General features: G+C 38.3%; 2 protein-coding genes across 2 annotated transcripts; both read right to left on the bottom strand.

Moving 5' to 3' along the window:
• Nucleotides 1–945: 945 nt before the first annotated feature.
• On the bottom strand, nt 946–4,335 carry LOC113119417 (NADH dehydrogenase [ubiquinone] iron-sulfur protein 5-like). Its single transcript, XM_026288883.1, has 3 exons — nt 4,227–4,335; nt 2,846–3,072; nt 946–1,190 (listed from the first exon to the last, which is right to left on the bottom strand). Exons 2-3 carry the CDS (start codon nt 3,059–3,061, stop codon nt 1,086–1,088), a joined length of 321 nt encoding a protein of 106 aa, XP_026144668.1. The 5' UTR covers nt 3,062–3,072; nt 4,227–4,335; the 3' UTR covers nt 946–1,085.
• A 950-nt stretch (nt 4,336–5,285) lies between these two features.
• Nucleotides 5,286–22,621, bottom strand: rnf19b (ring finger protein 19B). The gene is made up of 10 exons (XM_026288882.1): nt 22,323–22,621; nt 15,675–16,857; nt 11,794–11,993; nt 10,372–10,516; nt 10,128–10,290; nt 9,685–9,799; nt 8,690–8,830; nt 8,405–8,594; nt 8,150–8,284; nt 5,286–7,102 (listed from the first exon to the last, which is right to left on the bottom strand). Exons 2-10 carry the CDS (start codon nt 16,253–16,255, stop codon nt 6,685–6,687), a joined length of 2,088 nt encoding a protein of 695 aa, XP_026144667.1. The 5' UTR covers nt 16,256–16,857; nt 22,323–22,621; the 3' UTR covers nt 5,286–6,684.
• Between the last annotated feature and the right edge of the window lie 1,061 nt (nt 22,622–23,682).

The raw sequence follows: 23,682 nt of genomic DNA, 5'->3' as shown, positions 1-23,682 counted from the left end.
AAGTGCTAAGCATCTCTCGGGGAACTCCTTCAAGACTGTTGGAAGACCATTTCAGGTGACTACCTCTTGAAGCTCATCAAGAGAATGCCAAGAGTGTGCAAAGCAGTAATCAAAGCAAAAGATGGCTACTTTGAAGAACCTAGAATATGACATATTTACAGTTGTTTTTTGTGATGTATGTAATTCCATATATAATTCCACATGTGTTAATTCATAGTTTTGATGCCTTCAGTGTGAATCTACAATTTTCATAGTCATGAAGATAAAGAAAACTCTTTGAATGAGATGGTGTGCCCAAACTTTTGGTCTGTACTGTATATATAGTCAAAATTAAGAACACATTTTGATTTTAGGTTTAGGTATTATATATATATATACTATTAAGATATATAGATATATATCTTAATATGTATTAAAATAAACTATAATCTGAATTAAAATGTTGAAACACACACACACACAAACATGTGACCTAATCACATTTCTCTTTATCCTCCTAAATGATAATTGGTTTTCACTGAAGAACACTGAAGATTTCTGCCATCACAATACAAATTATGGTTAATGTGATAATGTGAATATAAATTAATATTCCCAATTTTTTAATAAAAAGAAAAATGTCTGAGAACAAGCAGCTTTGTCATAATGATAGCAGAACATTTCACTGCTGGTTTTATATGCTATAATATTGTTGATTATGGGGGGTCCTTTGAATATTGTTCTTCTGATTAAAAATTATGTTGAGAACCACTGCATTGTAATCCTTTAGCTTTTTTAGAGAAGCACACAGCCACATCACAAGAAAGAGAAGCTGTTTTCTAGAAAAAAGAAAGCCATGGACATCATGAGGGTCAGTAAATGACAGAGGAACAAAACGAACTGTCCCTTTAAAACTTGTTTTACATATTTACACTAAACGAAATAACAGACAGTGTGCAGACAATAACAATTACACAGAATCATTATATTTATTTTTCGAACATTAAACAATGTTGATACAGCAGTAATATTATAATACATATGTGAGAAATCAACTGTACAACAGTTTGACTGTGTTGAGAGTGATGGTACGGGGGTTGCTGGATTCAGGGCCGGGCCTCCTCGTTGCCTGCGTGGTGTGCAGGGGGGGTATAAGTTCCCTCTTTAATCATCTTCTCCTTCTGCTTACGCACCTCATATAAGCGCTGTTGCTGTAAGCAGTGATAATAGTGTCAGCAATGTAAACAATAGGGCTGCACAATTAATACAATTCCTAATCGCGATTACAATTATTGATGTCACTATTACGTAACTGTTCAAAGCAGCAATTCATTGCTAAAAGTCCACTTATGTTATTTTGCACGCTTAAGAAGCCTTTTTTTCTTTCTATATGGGATCTTAAGGGTTTTTCCAACTATCTTTTATTTTAGTTTTCGAATAAAATTATAATACCATTCATATAAATATATAAAATAAACTATATAAATATATTTCTAATTTAAAGAAACCAATCCATTGTATAGTTGACATTTGAGGCTTAATACTATAGAAAAGCACTTTAGAAAAGTGTTTTCAGCTTGTTTATTTTCATGTGAAAATATGACATGCAGTTGCGTCAAACAATGGTATAAACATCATTCAATGTAAACTGTGATAATCGTAATTAATAATCGCAATTACTATTTCAAGGGAATAAGCGACAATTATGATTTTTTTGTCAGCCTAAAGGGGGTCGCACACCGGACGAGAAGCGCAGCGCCGCGTCGCGTCGCGCCACGTCTTTAAAATTCGAACACATTATTCTCTATGTGAGTACACACACCGGCGGCGCCATTCGGCGTCTGTCCGCGGCGCCCAGCTACGACTCAGAACGCTGTTCAAATTTCTGCCGCGCCACAGAGCGCCATCCGCATAGTTTTATATTAAAAAACCCAGATGTTATAAACTGAAACTGAAATTAAAGTACAGCACACTTGTTTCATTCAAATAAAACATTACAAAGTGTTTGGTTACGTTTTCAGCAGCACAGTTGCCTAGACAACAGATACAACAAAACAATAACAGACTTATTATAATAACACAGATTATTTTCATTAATTAACGTTAAAAACTCAGCTTTTATCAATTAAAATCATATATTTAAAATAAATAATATAAAATAATAGATGAAGTTAAAACTCTCCCATCTTGCTGCGAAATTGAGCTCACGCATTTAGAATGTGCGCGTCCAGTGTGCGATACCTCGAGTTGTCCTACATGTGGCGCGACGCGACGCGGCGCGTCTCGTCCGGTGTGCGACCGCCTTAAGATACATTGCTTGAATATTTCTGAATGTTGTTGTGGAAATTTTTTAGTTTTGCTAATCTTCTAACCAATTGTTTGCATTAATCTCATTTAAGTATCTTTTTAACATACAATGAATAAGGTAGTTTATATAGTCCATAGGGACATGGAGTTATTTTTTGTAACTTGTGCATGCAACTGCTTTAGGTTGAAAAACAACATTTGTAGAAACTGTAGCAGGGATGGACAGTTTTTGAGAGTAACCAGACATCTACGATGTAAAGTGCATGTGTTATGGGGTGATGTGCACTAAGCAACATGATTGGCTCAAAGATCCTAGTCTGTCCTTCAATGTATCTTTTACATTCTATAAAAAGTGGGGTGTAAGTCTGTGTGTTATCTCTTTGCACACAGCCTCAGTAGCTGTGTGTAAACCAGATAATTCTCTGCAGAGAGCAATACAAAGACAAAACTCTATTTGGTTTTTCATTAAAGCAATACAAAGACAAAACTCTTTTTGGTTTTTCATTCTCAGTCTCTACAAGTTGTTATTAAATTAGAATTTACAGGACAATATGCTTACAGTCTTTCGGCGGTGCATGCACTCGTAGAAGTCATCCAGCTCTAGTTTGCATTCTTTTTTGGCCCGGGTCTGTCCGATGCCGTGGGCACACTCTATCCACTCCTTCTCAAAGGCATGGCAGCGAGCGACCCTCTTCTGTGGCTGTTCCCCGCTCTGAGCCAAGAGCCACTGGTCCAGATTAATACCCAGCCTTGACTGGAGGTCAACGAACGGCATGATTCCTGGAACTGAAAATACAAATGTCATGTAAAACAAATGCAATAATGCAATCGGGTTTAAGAACACTGAACAAAGCAGTTATTCATTTCTATATTCAATTACATCTCAAGGTTCGGAAATTGCTAGGACTTTAAATAAGATCAGTGGTCATATGCAACTATTATCTCCAAAACTTGTTTATTATTTTGACATGCGACATGTTGATATATTTATTGTTGACAGCAGGCATGCCTAAATTATTATTCCATATATTATAGCCATATGGTTTCATGAAGGTAAATTTGAAACTATTTAAAGATCTTTTCAAGACCAAGTAAATAATATTTAAACAATAATTTGAAGGGAACAACACAGTTGATGTCAATGTTCCCAAATGCATTAACAACAAATGGTTTAAAACTATGAAACAAGCTTCCATCCATTTAATTAATTTCACACAAACACAGAATACTTCTGTTCCCAACAACACAAATATGGAAATAACTATACATTTTTAATGTACATGCAAAAAACATTGGTTGTTTCTCAGGAGTTCTTAAAAAAAAAAAGATTTTCTGTGCAATTGTCTAAAAGTTTTCTGATAAACTGGTGAGAAAATTAACTGAGTTTAAAAAAAATCAGAAGAGAGAAGGTTTTACCCGCTGAGAGGAAAAAATAAGAAACTTTAAATATTTTTATTGTAAAAAAAAATAAAAATAATAATAAAATAAAATAAATAAGTTGGTTGTTTTTTGTTTGTTTGCTTTTTTCTAGTACTTGAAACATTCAATCCCATAAATACATTTGAATTCAGGACTTTCTGCTCCAATTTACGACATTTTTAAGGCCTTCATTTGTGGAAGGACGATTAAAAACACAATTAATGAATCTGATTAGTATGATATTCATTAGCTGGAGTGGATTTCGGTCAGGTTAGTCAAAACTACTTTTCACGTTTAGCAACATTGGCTTGTTTATGTTATATTATCATTACAGAATAGCTCAAGTTGTGCTGATGTTAACCGGATTGCCTCGCGACAGGCCTGATCACGACAAACCACTGTGCATTTATTCTAACGTAATGCATGTTAATTTACAGCGAAAGGTTTACATACGTGCCAGAACATTTATCAATTTACACGAATGATACAAAAGCTCTCAAACTGTAAATACAAACACTGACCGTTCGCTTCAGAGTCACTTTAACCTTCTTCAGGCCCACAGTTCACGAACGACCTCTCAGCTGCCGTAAAGCAGGCTTGTTTGCGCCACTGCTGCAAACACTCAGACGTTGATGTCGCGCGCTCACGGTAGAGGGCAGTGTTGGCACATTTTCGGATTTTGAACTGACGACGGAACCAGAGTGATTTTTTAAATATTTATATTTAATAAATATAATTCACATGCATTTTGGGTTATCTTTTAGGTTTGTTTTATAGTTTTCATTTTAATTTCAGTTATTGTTTTTTACTAGTTAGTTAACTTATAGTAGTTTAGTAGTTTAATAATTGTTTTGTAGTTTGGTATGCACTTTTGTCATCTTTAGTCCTTTATATATTTTATTATAAGATAGTTAGATAGATGGATCAAACTTTCTGCCATGACACATTTCTAATTTGCTTTTAAAGTTTTTGATGAAATATTTTCATTCCAGTTAACAAAAATATTTTATTTTCCGTTTTTTCAAGGTTTTCACAGTAACACTATACCCGAGGTGCATATAACTTTGACTTTTACAGAATATTTGTTTTGTAATATAGGACTATTGCTTTTTTTCTGATGAATTTTACAATTCTTTCAGTGTTTTCTGAAACCAGGGGTCTTCTTAGTGTTTTCTTAGTGGATTTTAAGCTTGAACTATAAAGTAGCACACATTGCAATAACGTTTATATAGTGTGTATTTATATATTATAGACTAATATAGAAGCCAGTCAGCATTTGTGACCCTGGAGCACAAAACTTCACCTTTAAAGTTGTTCAAATTAAGTTCTTAGCAATGCATATTATTGATCAAAAATTAAGTTTAAATATATTTACAGTAGGAAATTTTCAAAATATCCTAATGGAAAATGATCTTTACTTAATATCCTAATGATTTTTGGCATAAAATAAACATTTATACATTTGACCCTTACAGTGTATTTTTGGCTATTGCTTAAAATATGCCCAAGCGACTTGAGATTGGTTTTGTGCTTCAAGGTCATATATATGCAAATAAAAGAGCTGAATAAATAAGTCCAACTTGCCACAAAGGAGGAGATGTTTATTTTCATGTTGATTCAAACACTCACAGCCAGCGCAGTTCTCTTTGTTGGGATGTACAAAACAATGCCACATTTAACACCCCTTTTAAACATATTGCTTATGTAAATGAATTTAGTTAACACTCATTTCACCATAACCAGTTTATAGTTCAAATTTATCAAGTAGTTTTTACAATCCACTCATAAACCTGAAAACATGAAAGCATCTTCACACAACAAAAACAAAACAAAAAAAGCAAAAGATGTGACAAGCACAATTCCTTTTTTCTGTGATTACAAGACAAAGCTAATTCACCATTACATGTAAAAACCGAGGATTCTCTTTCTGCAGCCAAAGATAATTATGAGATTCAGAAAGCATAGCATGTCACAATTATACCCAAAATTAAATAACAAAATCATGACTCTGCCATTCAAATGTTTCCCAGAGAAGCTCCAAAAAAAAAGAAAAGAAAAGGAAATGCATAAATATAAGCCTACAATGTTGAACGATGATAAATAGTGGGATAAAGTGCAGGAGTGCTCATCCATCCGACCCATCTCTCTCCATCCATGCATCCAGCTAGCAGGGAAAACAACATAAAAAAATAAAAAAAAAACTACGATTGCACTAACTAAAAAGAATTAAAAAAAAACATAAAAGAAATGTTTTTAAAGAAAGAGATAAAATAGGCTAAAAATCTGAATTAAATAATATTAATAACAGCAGACATGCATGTGAATGGCAGTTCCATCTTTGATACTATATTATTTTAATACCCAGCAATAAAATCAACACTGGTAAACATCCACATCTCTCACGTCTCAGCTCAAGAGGGCACAAACAGTGCTGTCAGTGAGTCACAGACAGTGTTAGGGATCGGAGTGCATGTGCTCTGTCTGTAAGGCAGGCAGTCAGTGATTCAGTTCAAACTGTCTGCTAGTGAAGTTCAGATCAGTCTCCCATCAGTCTTAACGGTGTGAGTTCTTCTGTGCAAACACCAGCGCCACCAAAACAATACTAGCATGCTGCAAATCACACGATTTCCAAGTAAAACAAACATACAAACCACTCGAAAGCCTTTCACGTATACATGTGCTTGGCGACAACTCGCATTATTTGTCTTTATTTGTTTGTTTGTTTTCTAGGGAAATTCTTCTGGTCGCGATAGTACCGATTCGGCGATTTTTTGTTGTTGTTGCTCAAGGCATTTCCACACCGAGAAGTAAACACCAACCGATGAATAACAGTATGAGTTTCTGAAGAGGTAGAGGACGTGTCCGTGCCTGTGATAATTGTTATTAAGGTGTTTTAATAATTCTAAAAAGCAGCAAATGAACGGGTTAAGCGTCAAAAGCTCAGAAACGGTTGGCTTTGTGCAATGGCGAGAGACTCTCTCACACGTACAGAATGACGTTGTCGGGACAGTGCAGGCTGTCGGTGGGGTTCAAGGCTCTGCAGGTGGTCTGCGGCGGGGGCACGGCGTGGCAGCTCTTGGGGCGGGGTGAGTCGCAGTCATCGGACGTCAGCTCTGCGATGTCGTCTGATTGTGTGTCGGACATCTCTAGGTCACTGCGGATGCTTTCCGGCTGAGCGAGGGTGACGTCTCGGAGACCCTCCCTGAGTGACATCCCTGGCGACAGGCCCAGAGGGGAATCCATGACAACCCCGCTCCTGCGGGAGCTGCAGTCCTGAGGCCCCTCCCCCAAACCGGGAGCCATGTGGGCAGTGGGCGGAGCCAGATCCTCTTCAGTTAGACAGAGATGGCTCGGTTTCGTTTCAATGTCCACCTGGATCTCAAGGTTAGTGCCCTCTCTGAAACACAACAGATCATAGAAAAGATGAGACAATGCAACACTCCCAGCAGTGTTTAAAGTTTGCTATATATTATTATTTTGTTGCATGGATGCACTAATATTCCAATTCTTAATTATGTTAAGGCCAAAACGAGCAATGGGTTACCAGTAACACTTTATTTTACAATGTCCTTGTTATGCATTACATGTACTTAATATAGTAAGTACTTATAAATTATGCATAATTTCAGCAACTAACACTAAACCAAACCCTAATCCTACCTCTAACCCTTTAACATTTATATTACTCAGTACTTGAATGTATAATAACGCTGTAACATTTAACGTAACAAACACACATTAAAATTAAGTGTTACTAAATAGAGTCTAACCCTAATATTTAAATGTCTTAATAAATCTAATATCTATTTCCTAATATGTTTAAATTAAATAAAAATGCGAATTAAGGTGTCACAACATTGTAATGTACAGTGTAAAAAAATGGATATTTAGTTTGAGATTTGATCAATACATTTAACATTTAAAAGGTAATCTAAATCTAAAAATAAGAGAAATTAGTATGAACAAATATCCAATACGTAATTATAAAAATATTGAAAAAAATATTGAAAAGTCTAATTTATGATTACAGTTCAAATATTATGAATGCTGTTCCTTTGAACTTTCAAAAAAAAAAGTCCATTAGAAAAGTATAGCTGCTTCCAACTATTTTTAATATTGGTAATAAAAAGTAATGCAGCAAATCAGCATATTAAAATTTCTGAAGGATCATATGACACTGAAGACTGGAGTAATGATGCTGACAATTCAGCTTTGCCATTACAGTAATTTTACATTTTAAAATATATTCTAATAAAGAGAAAATAGTTATCTAGAAGTGTAATAATATTTCACAATATTACTATTTGACTCCTAAATTAAACACAGCCTTGATGAGCATAAGAGACAGTTTTCAAAAACATTATACAGTTTTACTAATTCCTTTTGAACGGTTTCGTGCATTTATTTGTCAAGCAGTTTCTTATAGTAGAAGTGATTCACACACCGGTCAGGTAAGGTGTAAGAGGAAGTGATTGATCCTGCCATGCCCCGAGTGCTGGCACAGTCACTGGCCGCTCCCAAGCTGCCCGTCTCCCTTCCAGCACCTTCCTTTCCCAGCTCCGATGCTTGCACCTCCAGCCTGAAACATAAACATGTTTCCATGAAAACAAGAACATTACCCATATTTACAGTGTAGCTTCTGTGTATTTACCATACAGAGAATGGTACCCTTCTGTTGGCATCACACATGCCCTCATACCTGCTGTATTTTCCTGTCCTTGCACCAAGTGCTCCTCCTGCGAGTGTGTTGAAGTGGGGTGTGTCACCCAGACCCCCTGGGGCGACGGACAGACCCTCGCTGGGAGAGGTGGTGCTGAGGCCGCTGGCTCCTCCCTCCAAACTGCTCTCGCCCAGGCTGGGAGACTTCAGCGCTCGCCATGCATCAGCAACTACAGAGAGCAAGGGTCAGATTGATGGTTCAGTACAATAATCGGCACTGGCAAGTTTTTTTTTTTTTTTCTGAGACACTTGATTAATCTTTTACCTGTAATAGGCCCGCCATCCTCATCAAAGTCTATCCTAACGCCCCGTCCTTTCCCCCGGCTCACACCGCAGCCCCCGCCGCGGCACAGAGAGATAGGCACAACACCATACACATACGCCAACATGATGGGGACGCCAATGCCTGTAGGGGAGAAATATGGAGCTATAGTCAATGTCTGGTTAAAAGGAGAGATGACGAGTAAATGTGTTTAACTGGACTCAATGAGAAACATTTCTTAATATTGTCAATGGTGCTTACAGTAGCACTTCTTAATATTTTTGTGGAAACTTGTAGTGTGTAGGTGGATCATATCAGTATTGCTGTCATACTTCCTCAGGATTGAATTTTGTGCTTCATGTTCTCACAATTTCCATACATTGTACTGCACCGGAAGTTGTGGTTGCCACTGAGGCTAAATGCAGAAGCCATTGTCTCTAGTGTCCATTATAATGAACAGGAACTGAAGCTTAGCCTTTGTGAAGGATGCAAAAGCACCAGAGTATAATAAAATCATTCATGTAGTCTATACAGCATATATTCCATATTCTACTACATCTTCCGAAGCCATATGATTTGGGTGATAAATCTACAGAAACTGACTTCACTGATTTGCTGTGTCCGAATCACAATGAGACAATGAATTGAACTAGAATGAAATGTATTAGTCTGACTGACCATTGATCCATCGTAGTAAAACATCTAAAAGTTTGGTCACATTAGCAAAATTTTGCAAACAAAAAAGGTCCATTGTCTATTGTTGTTGGTGTAGCGATATATGAAGTCACTTTAAAACCTTTCTCTAGGTCAGTGCAGCAAATCTGCATGACCAACTTGAACATTTAGCAAAATCTGTGAGTAGATTTTTTTGCTAAATTACCAATTGTGTGGATTACTATTGAAATCACAGTTTTTTTTACCTCTGAAACATTCATTGTAAGGATATCATTTGTAAATCACAAAAGGAATAAAATGTAAATGATTTCAGGAATCCTCACCCACGCTGACAGCAGCGATGACTGGAGCCGTGATGATCGACAGCGCCACACCACCAGTGATAGCGAGATTCCTCCTGTGATGGGATGTTTTCTTGCCTTCATAGTGAGAATGGATCTGTGACAAACAGCAGCTGTGTTACTGCACAGTCACAAATGTGCTTTTATCTGCTAAAATCAAAGATCTCATCTAGTGGCATCCTAAAACTTCAAAATGTCTTTTGTGGCATGGAAATAATGTTTAATGCCCGCTCTGTATCCTACACCAGGAAGTCATGTTCGATATCAAAAGCAATTAAGCTGGTTGAGTAGCTGACACGGCTGACTAAAGGGAAATTCCCAGGCTTTTTAATGGATGTTCTCTTCCTGGCTGCAGCTGATAAAGGTTTCCACATGAACCTAAACTGTAACGCTGTAGGGTAAGGTGTGATGTTGGCACTCCGCACCTTGCGTCCAATGTAAACAGGAATGCCGATCACCATAGCAGGAACTGCGATGCCAGCGATTAGAGTGATGCCCACCGGTGCACCAATCAAAGTGCCCAGCTGCCACAGAATCTTCTTCTTGCGACTCCATGGCTTCTTTCCCCAGAACGTGCAACCTGATGGACTGAGAAGACACAGAATATTATTATTTTTCGATTCGAGCAAGTCGTTTGAGAAATTCCCACTGATAGGAGGCAGAAGGTACCTGAGGTAGTGCAGGTCTGAAATCTCCTTCATACAGAGCCAGCAGAACTCACAGCCGCACACAGCACAGGTCATGTGATTACAGCTGCCGTCGTTCATCTTGATGATGTAGGCACCGCATCGGGGGCAAGGCTTGATGTCATCAGCTGAGGGGGGATTAGAGGGTTGGGATTTAGAATTTGAAGAGGCAGACAGGATCTGCTGTAAACAAGGTGTGCTGAGGAAGCGTTTTCTGAATGCCAGACAGGGAATAAGAGACGATAGCAGACTCCTGCTGGAATTCAGGAGAGAAACTAGAGAGAACTTGAGGAGGAGGAGGAGGAGAGAGTGCAGTCCTTTAGGGAAAGAGAAACTTCAATAATCTGCAGTGAACACTGACGTGCACAAAATGAAAGCGCTCAAGGGGGAAGCACACAGCAAATCAAATTATATGGCACTCTGAAACACAATAAACCAGACAGAAAGCACACTAGAGTTTTGAGTTTATTTTTATCCACTAATTCCAAACACTTTGCGATACATACTTAGAGTAAACAGTGAAGGACTAATATACTGCTGCCCCGCAGCAAAACATATACTAGATTTGTACATTTTCTGAATAAAAATGTGAATGACAATTGTACGTGCAAAACATGATCCAGTATTTTTTGTTGTTGTTGTGCTTGTGTGATCAGGGTGGTTTCTAGTGGTATCTAAGAGGTTTCTAGGGCATTGCTATGTTTTTGCTGAAGTGATTTGGGTGGTTTCTAGTTTTCGTGTCAAAATGTCCATCTTTGCAAGTATACTCTTAAACACAGTAGATCGTAAGTGAAAGCAAACAGCTGAGAAACAAAACACGTGTAACTGTATATTGGATCTGGGAAGTTCTTAAAGTGACAGCAGTCTAATATTCCTGCTGTCTGTCATTCCTGTCTATCAAACAACAAAAGAGAGAAAATCTCTCAGTTGCGCTTGACTACATCAAGTTTGTAACTTTATTAAGTAATATATATTTAATTTACACAGTGAAAAATATGCAGTGTTTTTATAAATTTGATTACTTTATACAATGCATGTAGCCTTTTTTATGTATTTGTTCTACTGCTTGTGATTACTTTCTTATTCTTGTATAATGGCTGAAAATTGACTTGTCTTCAGTAAGCTTCAGTTTTTGTTTTGTTTAGGCTAGTATTCTGTGATATTGACACTGGTGGCTAGAATTATGAAATTTCCATGGTATCAAAAATTTTGCTATGAATAAGACCTTATTAAAAGCAACAATGACTCATATCATGATATAAGATTTTAGTCATATCGCCCACCCCTAGTTTCTAGAGCATTGCTGTGTGATTGCCTCCTTGCCCAGGTACAAAGAGCCTAACCCCGAATGATATTATAGTCTCTCTTTGTTTATGTGACAGAAAAGAGCTGGTTTAACGCTCACCGTGTCCCTGCTCGCCTGTGTAGCTGGGTGAATGGTTACTGTGCGTTCTCAAGGACAGCGCCCTCTGCTGGCGGGCCGAGTCACACGTCTGGTTAGGATGCCAAACTTGCTTGCAGTGGTAACAGAACTCGGCACCACACCCTTCTCTTCGACACACCAGTCTGGGGCAGCTGGCACATCCGGAGGCAATAACTGCGAACCTGGCAGGAGAACAATACAAACCAGGTCATCAGACTCTCCTAGAAAATCTATAATTTAGGTAATATGAGATATCATTACACCTAGTTATGTGCAATCTACTCTTACAGAAGTACATGGTACAGAGACGGGTATCAGACGGTAATAGTATCGTGCTCTGATATATGATTACCATATTCACAAACACTGGTATGTCTACAGTGCTAAAGATAGAAGAAAAAAAAACAATAAAAGTGGATTATTGTAAAATCATATTTTCTTTAATTGTGGCTGAGCAATATGTGGACCATGTAAATATCGCAGACATTTTAAACATGTTTTAAAAATTTCTCCATCTATAAAGGACATATAAGGATGATTATGCTCTCAGATAACGTTTATTTAGGCCTTGTTCACACTAATACAATTAACATGGACAATTTGAAAAAGCTTTTTTCTCTCTATTTTGGCATCCAGATGGCATTTTTGTCAAAGAAAACTGAGCTTTTTGAAATGGCTCTCCAGAGTGGATAAATCTGAAAATGGATAATGTGGACGTACTTTGAAAGGAAAACGCCATTTTCAAATGGATCTTGATTAAGACCTGAATCAAATGGCCCCAAAAGTAATCACATTCGCCATAATATCTGTGTGTTCCCTACTCAGATTCTTTGTAAATGTCAAATTCCTTTCAAAGTCAAGGAAAACATTAGCAAGTACAGACACTACTACATTATGGAAAATGAGAAGAACGATTTATTGCAGTCAGTATGTTCCTGCCGTGAGAGTTTCCTAGTAATCCAGTAGCATTTTATTACTTTCCTAGGAAACTTTCTTGGCTGTCTCTACCTCTACCTCAGACCTCAGAACAGTAAGCACAATGGTTATCAGCAAACATACCAAGTCTTAAAAAAAAAAAAAACCTTGATCATTTTAATGCTTTTACAGCTGAATAAACACTGGGAGTAGATCAACTGGATAGATGGATTTTTCAAAACGAAAGAAAAAGCTGATTTCACACTCTGAATCAAAATAAAACCTGCCCAACCTCCCTGTCTTCCATTATGCGTGACAAAAACAATCCCTTTTTATTTGAAGCGCAAGTTTTGACCTGTTGGTCGAAGTTAAAGCAGGTTCTGAAGAAATCATTCCTCCTCCAGCCCGACACCTCATTAATCAGCTCAGTTGCAATGGAGAAGTGTAACGTCACATACAAAGAGCTTCCAATTACCTGCACGTACTGGCACACACATCCTACAAGTAGAGTCAAGCCGAAACCGACCTCATTACACATGATTATGGTATCCCTGAACACCCGGAGCGCACTTGAATTAAAAACAATGAAATCAAAACTCGAATTTGAAGCTCACAAAGACACCGTGGCATGCACACACGGTCAAGTGAGTAGCCAATGATTGTCTTAATCAAATACCAGCCTCAGTTACCCATAGCAACTCTACATCAGTGCTGCATCTCAGTTGCCACAGCAACTTATCACTGAGGGAGAGAGAAACAAGATGTTCCTGTTTCCCATTGCCATTGGCAGCTCTGTACTTTCAGTCAAGCTGAAGCAAAGCTAGTTGGGGGTCTAATGGGTAATAAGCAGCACCATGGACTGGAACGGATAGGCAAAATATACTGGGGAAGCTTTTCTGTCAGGGTTTGTTTCTGTGATTCTGAGATCAAAAGTTTTATCATCTAAGGTGGGAGATTCCTAGTTAGTCTACAAATAGGCAAATTAACCATCTGGGTGAACTTCAGTGTGTCCTACAGAAAAAAAAAAACCCATCGCACTTTCATTTCATAACCTCATATGATGCAACTAACTAACCAACTCACCAATGGTGTGATCTCTAATGGCCTTTTTTTTTTTTTTTTAATTCCCAGTCCATCTGAAAACCCCTTATTATCAGCCGTGGGCCTGACAGGAAGAGGCTGTGACTCAAACAAGCAGAGAAGCAGACTAAATCACGTCCCTTAAATGTAGGTCACTGGCGCATCATTGTGATTGACCAAACTCTGAAGTAAATCACACTTTCTCTGAATAACACATCAGCTAAACTAGGCTTCCCACACAAACGCAAGTTTTCCTTTTAACTGTCCAAATGCCTCCTACGCTTGTCGAAGCACACAGAACAAACAGAACCTGTTACATACGTCCACTTACTTCTACTGAATCTGACAAAGATCTGAAATACATGCATTTAATACATGATTTGGTTCGTGGACGCCAAAATCGATTTTAGTTTTGAAAGCATTGGCTTAAATAAAGAGCTGGTTACTCCTAACAGCTTCTAGTCTCTAGGTAAGCTTTTCAGATGTTGGAACAAAGCTGGATTTACTCCCATTCAGACACGAGAGCATGTTGGGCGAGAAACTAGAAATCTCTCAACCAACGCTTGGGCAATTTTAGGATGCCTACACAACAGTAGAGAGTGTTTGACGAATATGAATGCGTAAGCTCTGTGTTGAGGGTGTGGGAAGAGCTGTGTTAGGCTGAAATCAAGAGGGAACACAGCAAATTGGTTTTCCTAAAGCTGGAGCAGACTCTGAAATTCTCTTTGGCCAATGGACGCTTACTTCTGGGGCGATTCTAGGATTTCAGTCTTGAGGAGGGACCAGTCCAGTCTCAAAACATGAGCTGATGTGGCTCAGTGGAGTGTCTCTTGCTTTCAGTGCCAGAGAGCACAAATTTGAAGAACTAAAATTAAAATGTTCACTTAGCCAAAAACTGAAACCGAAAATACAATAAGGTTCAATTTGCATAATTGGGTAACTGATCTCAGGATGCTGTTCAAGGTGTCGTGTTCTCAGGGGATACATTAAACCAGTGAAGTTCTTTATTTTTTGTAACGGTGCAGTGTGTCCACACTGCTTACACGGCTCTACCTCATTTAGGAGTTTCTGTCAATGATTCTGCCCCTCCAAAACTTTTTTGCCCATGTATTTTTTCACAGTTTTGGCCTAATATTTTGGGTTGGTAAAAATCCCACCTGATTATCAGTAGATGCTTATCAGTTTCAGTAGCAGATTAGGTTGCATTTCATTTTGTGATTTCACTGAAACCAAAACATTGAAATGAGAGAAATGGGGTGTGACAGCTGTAGGGCTAGGCAGCCAAAATTCTGCCACCCTATTTCACCTATGACCATGTCCTTCACTGACTACAAGACAGGACAACACCTAAATGTTAAAAGCTAAGGGAAGATTCTTAGTGAGGTCACCTCAGATATCAGGAAGAGAATAGGCCAGCAGTCATATCTGATATTATGTGGTAGAGAAAATAGGAAATGAGACTTATGACGCGAGGCAATGTTATTTCCAGACTTCTTTCTGCAATGCAATGTCATAAACACAGACATTCTGAATATGATCAAGGTCCTTTAATTGATGGTTTGTTCAAAAAATATCCCTGGGGTTCAGATCTGGGCTTTGGGCTAGTCATGTTCCTCCACATCATTTACTCAGTAAATCATTTTTAGAATGACTTCACTATGTGCACCGGGGGTAATACTGGAACAGAAGTCCACATCCCACAGTTCCCTATAATGTCACTGGATGATGTAGTGACAAATCTTCACACTGGAAGTTAGGAGTCTTGCCAAACTTATATATATATATATATATATATATATAAAGCAACATTTCCAATTCAAAACATTCTGTATTATTTTATAAATCCATAACATCCAAATCATTCTTACCCACAGTCCGGAGCTGGACACCATCTGCAATCAGGGTCCGATGCCAGACAGCGGCGCAGTAGAAACTCTTCATACTTCTCCATCAGGCTGGGATCATCCAGGATGAGGGCCACCTGTCTCGGGGCAAGTCGTTCGGCGCACTCTGGACAGCTGAGCTGCACTCGGCTCTCCGTGATCTCGATACGCAGGTACTGCCGTAGACAGCACAGGCACGACCGATGGCTGCATCCCTGGAGCTCGGGAAGCTGCTCCGCAGGTTGCCGCACCAGGCACAGGGGACACTCTAGGAGTTCTTGACCTCCCAGAGAAGCCTGGCTAGTGGACAACGGTTCAACCGGGTCTGTCGTAGAGGAGTCTGATGAAACATTGGTGGGTGTGGGGGGCTGAAGAAGCTGCTGTTGCTGGAGCGGTTGCGCAAGAGGAGTTCCCACATTGGCCTTGTTCCCCCTGGATCCGCGTTTGCCATGGAAGAGACTATGAAAAGAGATCCTGCCTTGCTTTTTGCCCGGCCCACGGCATTTCGGATTGGGAATGCCGCTAACAGAGGAGTGGGGGGATTCGGAGTCCTTTTCGGATCCCATTTCGTGTAATGTTCTCCCACTTGATTCCTTACGGGAGGTCAGCGAGTTTGGGTTAGAGGAGTTTGTGTGAAGCTTTTCAGTTCCGTCCACGGAATGTAATTTCAACGAAGCTCCAAACCTCAAGGACACGGACACTCCCGATACACAAAAGAATGTTTGTCAAGGTCTCAACAAATTCCAGTTAGTTCACCCGTTAGGAACATTCCGTTTATGAAGTCATAACTACAACAAGGATTCGTGTTTAAACAATAAACGCAAAGGTAACTAGATTAAGTGAGCCAAAATGGGAAAAGGACGGGGGAGGGAAAGTCCTTTCACTTCAAAAATGTTCTCGTAAATAGAAAAAGAAAATGAAACAAAGAAAACTGTTGCACCCCAAATGTGTTACAACTACTAAACTGACAGATACTGTCAATTAAATATAAGGCATTTAAAGACAACTAGGAAGTTCAAGTTGTTAGTAAAAAAGAAAAGACTCTGGCTCCAGATAATGTAATCCTTTTTGAGGGCTTGTCGTCTTTTGGCTCCGCTAAATTCTCTTGCTTGCAGAGCCGAGATGTGTGTGCTCCAGCTAGCGGTTCTCTTCTTCTGAATCGGCTGGTCTGTTAAGGAAGAGAAATAGCACAGGAAGTTAGCACAGCGCACAGACAGTCTGCGGGAGGAGCATGCTCAGTACACGCTCACGTACACACACAAACACACTCCTCCCTTCTTTTATTCTCAATCTCTTTTCATTTCACAGTTAACTCTTCATTGCACCCGACTCACGAAGTGACTGCCAGATATAAACCACTCACCAGCCGATTAAAACCGAGAAGTAATTGATTCTGTAACTTCAGCTTGTTAAAAACTGATTTCGCTTATCACATTTTCTGTCCTTAGATCTAGTGTTAGATTTGACGTCTCTCGTTTTCTTTGTCTCACTGTTGATGACACCCTCTCATCCACACTCTCTCACACACTCGAGCGCTCGCTCACTCGCTCTCCACTTCACACTGCGCTGCTAGTGCAGTTGCCATGGAGATTCCCACTATGAACACAGCAAACAAGGACCCTCACAGTGACTCTGGCCCTTATGAACACATATACACACCCGGCAGATATTAACACTGCGCCTCACATAACACATGAGTGCATGCCTCCACTGGACTTTATTCATTTATTTTTATCTGAGAAGAACATCAATACCAAATGCAAATGGCACACTGAAGCTGAGGAAATGGTTTAGTAGGCCAGTATAATCTGTCAATCTCTGTGGTCCATGGGCTATTCCCTATTCAATAAAAACATACTACATCTACACAAACTCATATAAGACTGTGGCCTGGTCTTCTGCTCTGATGAACCTTGGAGTGATGCAAATCTGTTTACTTGTGCAAAACCCACACACACAATTTTTTTTATTAGTTTTATGAAAACATAGTAAATTGTTAAGTTTGTTAATGGGTCAATGACAATTAAGTGTGTCGATAAAGAATTCAAATTAAAGAATAAACAAGAAACATACGTTTATGCCAACTATTTATTATTTGGTCGAGCAGTTTGTTTAAACATATACATGTATAAAATAATAATAAAATAGGATGGTTTACTTTTCTAGAACTTCATTCTTTTGTCTTCATTAAGACATCAGGATAGTTGTATGAATGAAGCCGACTTTTTATTTATTTATTTTTTACTTACCCATAAAAAAGGTGTATTTAAGTCACTTTCTGGGTGAATTTTTAAATGAATTTTTGGATAATTTAATGGACAAGTAAGCGACATTATGTCTGTACCACAGGCCCATAAGTTGCATTGTAATTGCTGTAATTCCTAGACAACAACTAATCAAACCACAAGTAACAGTAACAATTATATACATGTCTCATTAATAAAGTAAAATTTATTGGATACATTAGTTATCCAACAGGCTATACATGTATTAGAATAATCTTGCAGTATTAAAACAGAAATATAATGAAATCATTATCTACTTCACTACATCTTGAGTGTTTCTGTATGATGTAGTGTCAGGTGGATCAAGAAAATTCAGGACAAGTTCTACGAGGACAGAAGGACGGAATCTCGTGATTATGATAATCATGAATGCACCTATAATAATGAACAGAGATAGTATTAACACAGTATGCAATGGTGCTTCAGATAGTTTTTTACAAACATAGTATTACTATGATCTAGTATGTCCAAAAACAGTATTAGTACATGTTAAAAAAAAACAAAAAAAAACAGCTGCATTTTCCAACATAAATGGCTAGTTAGCACTGTATTTGATCAAAAGAGTAACAGCATAAAGCCCAGTAAGCTAAAGCAGCCTGTTTTCTGCTGCGGTTCATGAATCTGCAAGGTGCGCAGTGACAGCAGTCAGTATGACCCATTTTTCCACAGAGTGCTTTCGCATTGTTCACAGCCACTGTGTCCTGATGCCCTGACCCATTATGTCAAGAGGATGCAACAATCATCAAACACTATCTGCTCTATACTGTATGTGACCGAGAGGCATGAATAGATGCATTAAAAATGCAAGAGTCTAGTCGACGGAAACAGGAAAATTCCATACGATCTCAGCCGATCTGCCTATTCAAAACACGCGGAATGAAAAGGTGGTGTTGAATCATAGCAGGTTAAATGAAAAAGAGTCTCTCGTCTATCTATATATAACTTTGGGCTGAGATGGTGATAGCACTCCATTCCACTTCAGCAGCCTCTACTAATGCAACCGATGACATACAGTAGAATTACCACCTGTGCTCTCTGAGGTTTAGTGTGTGTGAGGGATACTAGCGGGTGCACAACAAAAGCGGTTTCTGGAAAATCTGTGTCATATCTCGACACCAGAGCACAAGTTTACAAAGCAGAACCCACTGTGTGTGTGTGTGTGTGTGTAATGGGCGTGGCTCCGTTTGTTGTACAACAGATGTTGCTCTATTGTTTATCATCTGTGAATGACATGTCGATTCACAAGAAGCTGTTTTCAGCTTACAGTGCTGCAGCTGGAATTCAGCAGCCTGCTTTTTCCATTTAGGAAAGAGTTGATTTAAAAACGTTGAAAACACATGGACCCCAGGCCTTGTTTGATGAAGGATGGATCCCCGTCACCGCGAGTTTGCTTTCAGTTTTAATCACCACAGCCAGAGTTTGAAACTAGATGCAAAGTATAAAACACACACAAGGGAGTTGATCAAAGAGATGTTGATCATGGAGAAAGGGGAAATTCTATTTCGGTCTGGGATTTTTTTTGTTTCGTCTTGTGGTTCATAGGTGTGACGAACATGTTCTCACACTTTTTAATTAACAACAGGGGATAAGTTTGATACGTTTGATATTATAATGTTAAATGATATATAATCTATAGTATACAATAATAATCACTAATAGTCATAATCAAATGTAATATTAATGTTATACTAATAAGCAAAATGCTTATTAAATTATATAATTTGTATTGACAATGTTATTTACTATATATTCTGGCTTTATTACCTTGCTATTACAATTGTAGACTCTTAATAATAATTTAATTATGGTATTAAGCATGTAATATTGGGAAATTTATCACAGTGAGTGAAGTTTATTTTGGTTTTATTTGATTTATTGTATCCATATTGGTTAGGTTTTCATAATGTAAAAGGGAAACAACTTCTGATGAAGTCCTAATGAAGGCAGCTCCTTACTCCCTTCATGATCTCTTACTGTAAAGTTTTGTTTTCGGAATGAATAATGTTTTTTCCAGACCATTTATCAACATGTCTCAGAAGCATTCCGAAGATGATTTATTAACAGAAACCACAAATGAACCATGCAGGCTACAAATCAGCATAGGTTTGCAAACTCTTGGGCTATTATGAGAACACAGCGCAGAATAATATAAGATACTTAGACAATCGACAGAGCATTGAAAGCAGAGAAACAGAAAATGATTGTGCATTGTTTGGCCTCCCGCCAGCGCTTTACTGCACAACCCATCTAGACAAACTCATTACCGTGAGAGAGAAGACCGAGCGAGCGAGACTGACACTTCCTCAGCACTTCCGCCACGACAGACCCTGAAACCACACCTCAGCACTTTCCCATCATCCTACAGCTCTAGACCACGGCTCCATCTGTCTCGATCTCACACACACACCAGTCACATGGAGCAGTTGGTGTACAGGTGGGCTACTGGATCTCTAGCCATTACATAACCATTTGAGTCACATCTGAAGCTCCACTGAGGCTTATTGTTCTTAGCAAAGCCTGCATGTGTCCTGCTGTCTTGTTTTCCGTCTGCATCTTTATCATATTACACAAACTAGGTTCAGAGCGTTGTTGATTTCAGTGAACAGAATTGTTATTTACTAGTTCAAACACTAAAAAAAAGAGGAAATGTCTTTTAAAATTAGTTCTTAATGGCTGGTAAGCTATATTTATTTCTTGTCTTCTGAAAACATGTGACAGGTTTGTGTAAGAACCACACTTAACTCTGATAATCTCAAGAATCTTAAAAAAAGGGATTCACAAATGGGACACTAAAATACATAAAAAATGGCGACTAGCACATTCCTCAAAATATCTCCTTTTCTGTCCCACAGAAGAAGGAAACTCATACTGGTTTAGAACAGTGTTATGATTCATTTTGAGGTATAAAATTATTTTTAAACAAACGTGTTAGTTTTAAAAAGATGAAAAAATAAAGAGAAAAAAAAAGTCGTAAATTAAACTGAAATAAAAATAATTAAGTTAAAACACAAAAATTACTAAACTAAAATAAAAAAATGAAAGCTAATTAAAAACAAATGCTCAATAAAAATGACATTAAAAACACTACAAGAACTTAAACTAAAACTAGAATTGAAAATGTAAAAAGGCTCACTTCAAATATTAACATATACTATAATAGTACTTAAATAATACTATAATAACACTGGTTTTAGATGGATTAGATTGTAAATAATGTAATTATCACATGTTTTTGTGGTGTAGCGGTAAACTAATCCATACACGGATGATTTAGTTGGACAGAACTGTCAGTATTCTGTCAAGTTTCCAGCACACGTACGCAGTTTAACCTCTCCATTGTGACGGGGAGGGCAGGATGCACTGGCAGACGGTCTAACTAACCCATTAGATGAGTTGTGAAATCTCTTTAAGCTGTGAGTCTGTGTGAATGTCTGTGAAGAGCAGGTGCTTGTGCTCATCCATGTCTCATTCTCGCTAAAACCAGCATGTCTGATCTCCAGCTAACCTCATCCTTTATTGTATCCTCACAGAAGTCCAAATCTCATATATCACATCTCAGGCGCTGTTCAAAGACTGCCTAACAATCCTCAAGACAAAACATGACTAACACCAGTATGCCACATTCACACTCACCTACTGTTTTAAATGAGGCTGGAACAAAAGAAAAACAGCCACGGGTTCCTGTGAAACCAAACATCTCGATTTTATCAGTTCTTAACAATCGCATGCTGGTTTACGGTAAATTGGATACCATTTAAAAAAAACAAAAAAAAAAAACAACAAGACAAGAAAGACTGGAATTAACCGTGTGCTTGCTGACACAAAAGAAGAAATGAAACCAAAGTCATCCTGTGCATTCCTTGCTTACTCTAGAAGTGTTGCCAAAACGCCTAAAACATACTCAGTTACAAAGAGTGCATGAAATACTGTAAATTTAATGATGAACCAGTACACTTTATATTCAGAAAGTTGTTTTTGAACCACTAAATTACTACAAAATTTTGTCCCTAAATGGTTTCATTTAAATATGAGCTTAACTACTAAAACATAACTAAATTAGCAAAGTATAAAAAAGTTCGTTTACAATAGATAGATACACATAGATAATTACTATACGTGTAACGTATGATTAGTGTAACTAATGAAACATAAATAAATCAGCAGTGAGTAGAAAATATCTGGCTTATTTTCTGCCCTTATTAAAGAAGCGTCTACAGTAAAACAACCCGATGTTGATGAGGTCCAGGTGTCCTGTCACCTCACTGGGATGTGTACTAATATCAGAACACTTTGACAACACTATTGTACTTTAAAATCACTGACTAAAGCGTATCTGCTGGGCACTTACCGTACAGATGGATCTGATAATAACGTTACTGAGAGCAAGTGAAGCAGAATAGGGCGGAACACAGTGAGCTGCGGTGCTATTGTACACCGTGTACATCCAACCAACTGTCCTGTAAATTTGACAAATCTCACCCTAGAGGCATCCGCTACTACATTCCCCGAGAATCAGTTCGTGGGGAAGATGTCAGCCTTTTTTTTTCCTGTCCTGAACGCGATATTGCTCAGATTATGTCCGCAGCTCGAGACTCTTTTCCATTCACGTCACCGAGGAAAGCCCCTGCGTGTGACGCCACTCGTTTTCGGGCGGAAACCCCGCCCACTGACGTCACCTCAGAACGGAAACGAAAGCGCGTCTCATTGCCAGGAACAGAATTTGCATATTCAAAACATTTTTGAATTATTATTGCTACGATTCAGCAACAAACACGGAATTTTAAAAAATGAGGTCATGTAAAACAGTGGTTCTCAACCAGGGGACTGGGGGCCGATATTATTATAATCACAGAAACGTATTAACTTATCAGACAGAGGGCTTTAAATATTGTCGTGGACAAACGAGAGCTAAGGAGTCTTTTAACTTTTTTTTTTAGAGCTAAGGAGTCAAAAAGTAGCAGAACCACTGATTTATAAATAATTTATATTCCTGAAATAGTTTTAATTCTAGTGTTCCCACACTAGAACTTTAGACCAAAAGATTTTCTGACATTTTCTATTACCAGTTGTCAGAAGCTGCTGAAACAGTTCTACTCCACCATCATTGAATCCAACCTCTGCACTTCAGTAACTGTCTGGTTCAGTTCAGCTTCTGACCTGATCAAATCTGACCTCAGAAGACTACAGAGGGTAGTCCGGACTGCTGAGCGTACAACCCTTCCTTCTATTCAAGAACTGTACTTATCCAGAGTGAACAAAATGGCCAGTAAAATCACTCTCGACCCTCACATCCAGCACACTCCCTCTTTGAACTGTTGTCATCTGGTCGATGCTACAGAGCACTGAGAACCAGAACGAACAGACACAGGAACAGTTTCTTCCCTCAGGCAATCCATCTTATGAACAGCTGATAATGACTGTGGAACACAGTACACTACACTATTTATATACACATACACTTATTTATCTAACACACATACTCAGTGTACACTTACATTTTGCACATAATATACCTGTACATACATAACTGCTTTTTGTAATATACCTGCCATACAATTATCAATTTGTATATTGTCATTCCTTACCAACTTATTTGTATTTTATTCTTTTATTTAGTTGTTTTGTTCCGTTGCTGTCATTCTGTTGCACTGAGGAGCTTCGATCACGAAAACAAATTCCTCGTATGTGTAAACATTCCTGGCAATAAA

This window comes from Carassius auratus, chromosome 19 (assembly GCF_003368295.1).
Source record: "Carassius auratus strain Wakin chromosome 19, ASM336829v1, whole genome shotgun sequence".
NCBI lineage: Eukaryota > Metazoa > Chordata > Actinopteri > Cypriniformes > Cyprinidae > Carassius > Carassius auratus.
Note: the sequence above shows the minus strand (reverse complement) of the source record. Positions and strands in the feature narration are given on the sequence as shown.

What these genes read in the sequence shown, in the direction of transcription:
- LOC113119417 (XM_026288883.1), bottom strand. Translation starts at nt 3,061, where the DNA reads ATGCCGTTCGTTGACCTCCAGTCAAGGCTGGGTATTAATCTGGACCAG. An exon ending in GCATGCACCGCCGAAAGACT is followed by an intron (nt 1,191 to 2,845) that starts GTAAGCATATTG and finishes CACTGCTTACAG; the next exon opens with CAACAGCGCTTATATGAGGT.
- rnf19b (XM_026288882.1), bottom strand. Translation starts at nt 16,255, where the DNA reads ATGGGATCCGAAAAGGACTCCGAATCCCCCCACTCCTCTGTTAGCGGC. An exon ending in CATCGCTGCTGTCAGCGTGG is followed by an intron (nt 8,831 to 9,684) that starts GTGAGGATTCCT and finishes TCTCCCCTACAG; the next exon opens with GCATTGGCGTCCCCATCATG. An exon ending in AGGACAGGAAAATACAGCAG is followed by an intron (nt 8,285 to 8,404) that starts GTATGAGGGCAT and finishes TTTATGTTTCAG; the next exon opens with GCTGGAGGTGCAAGCATCGG.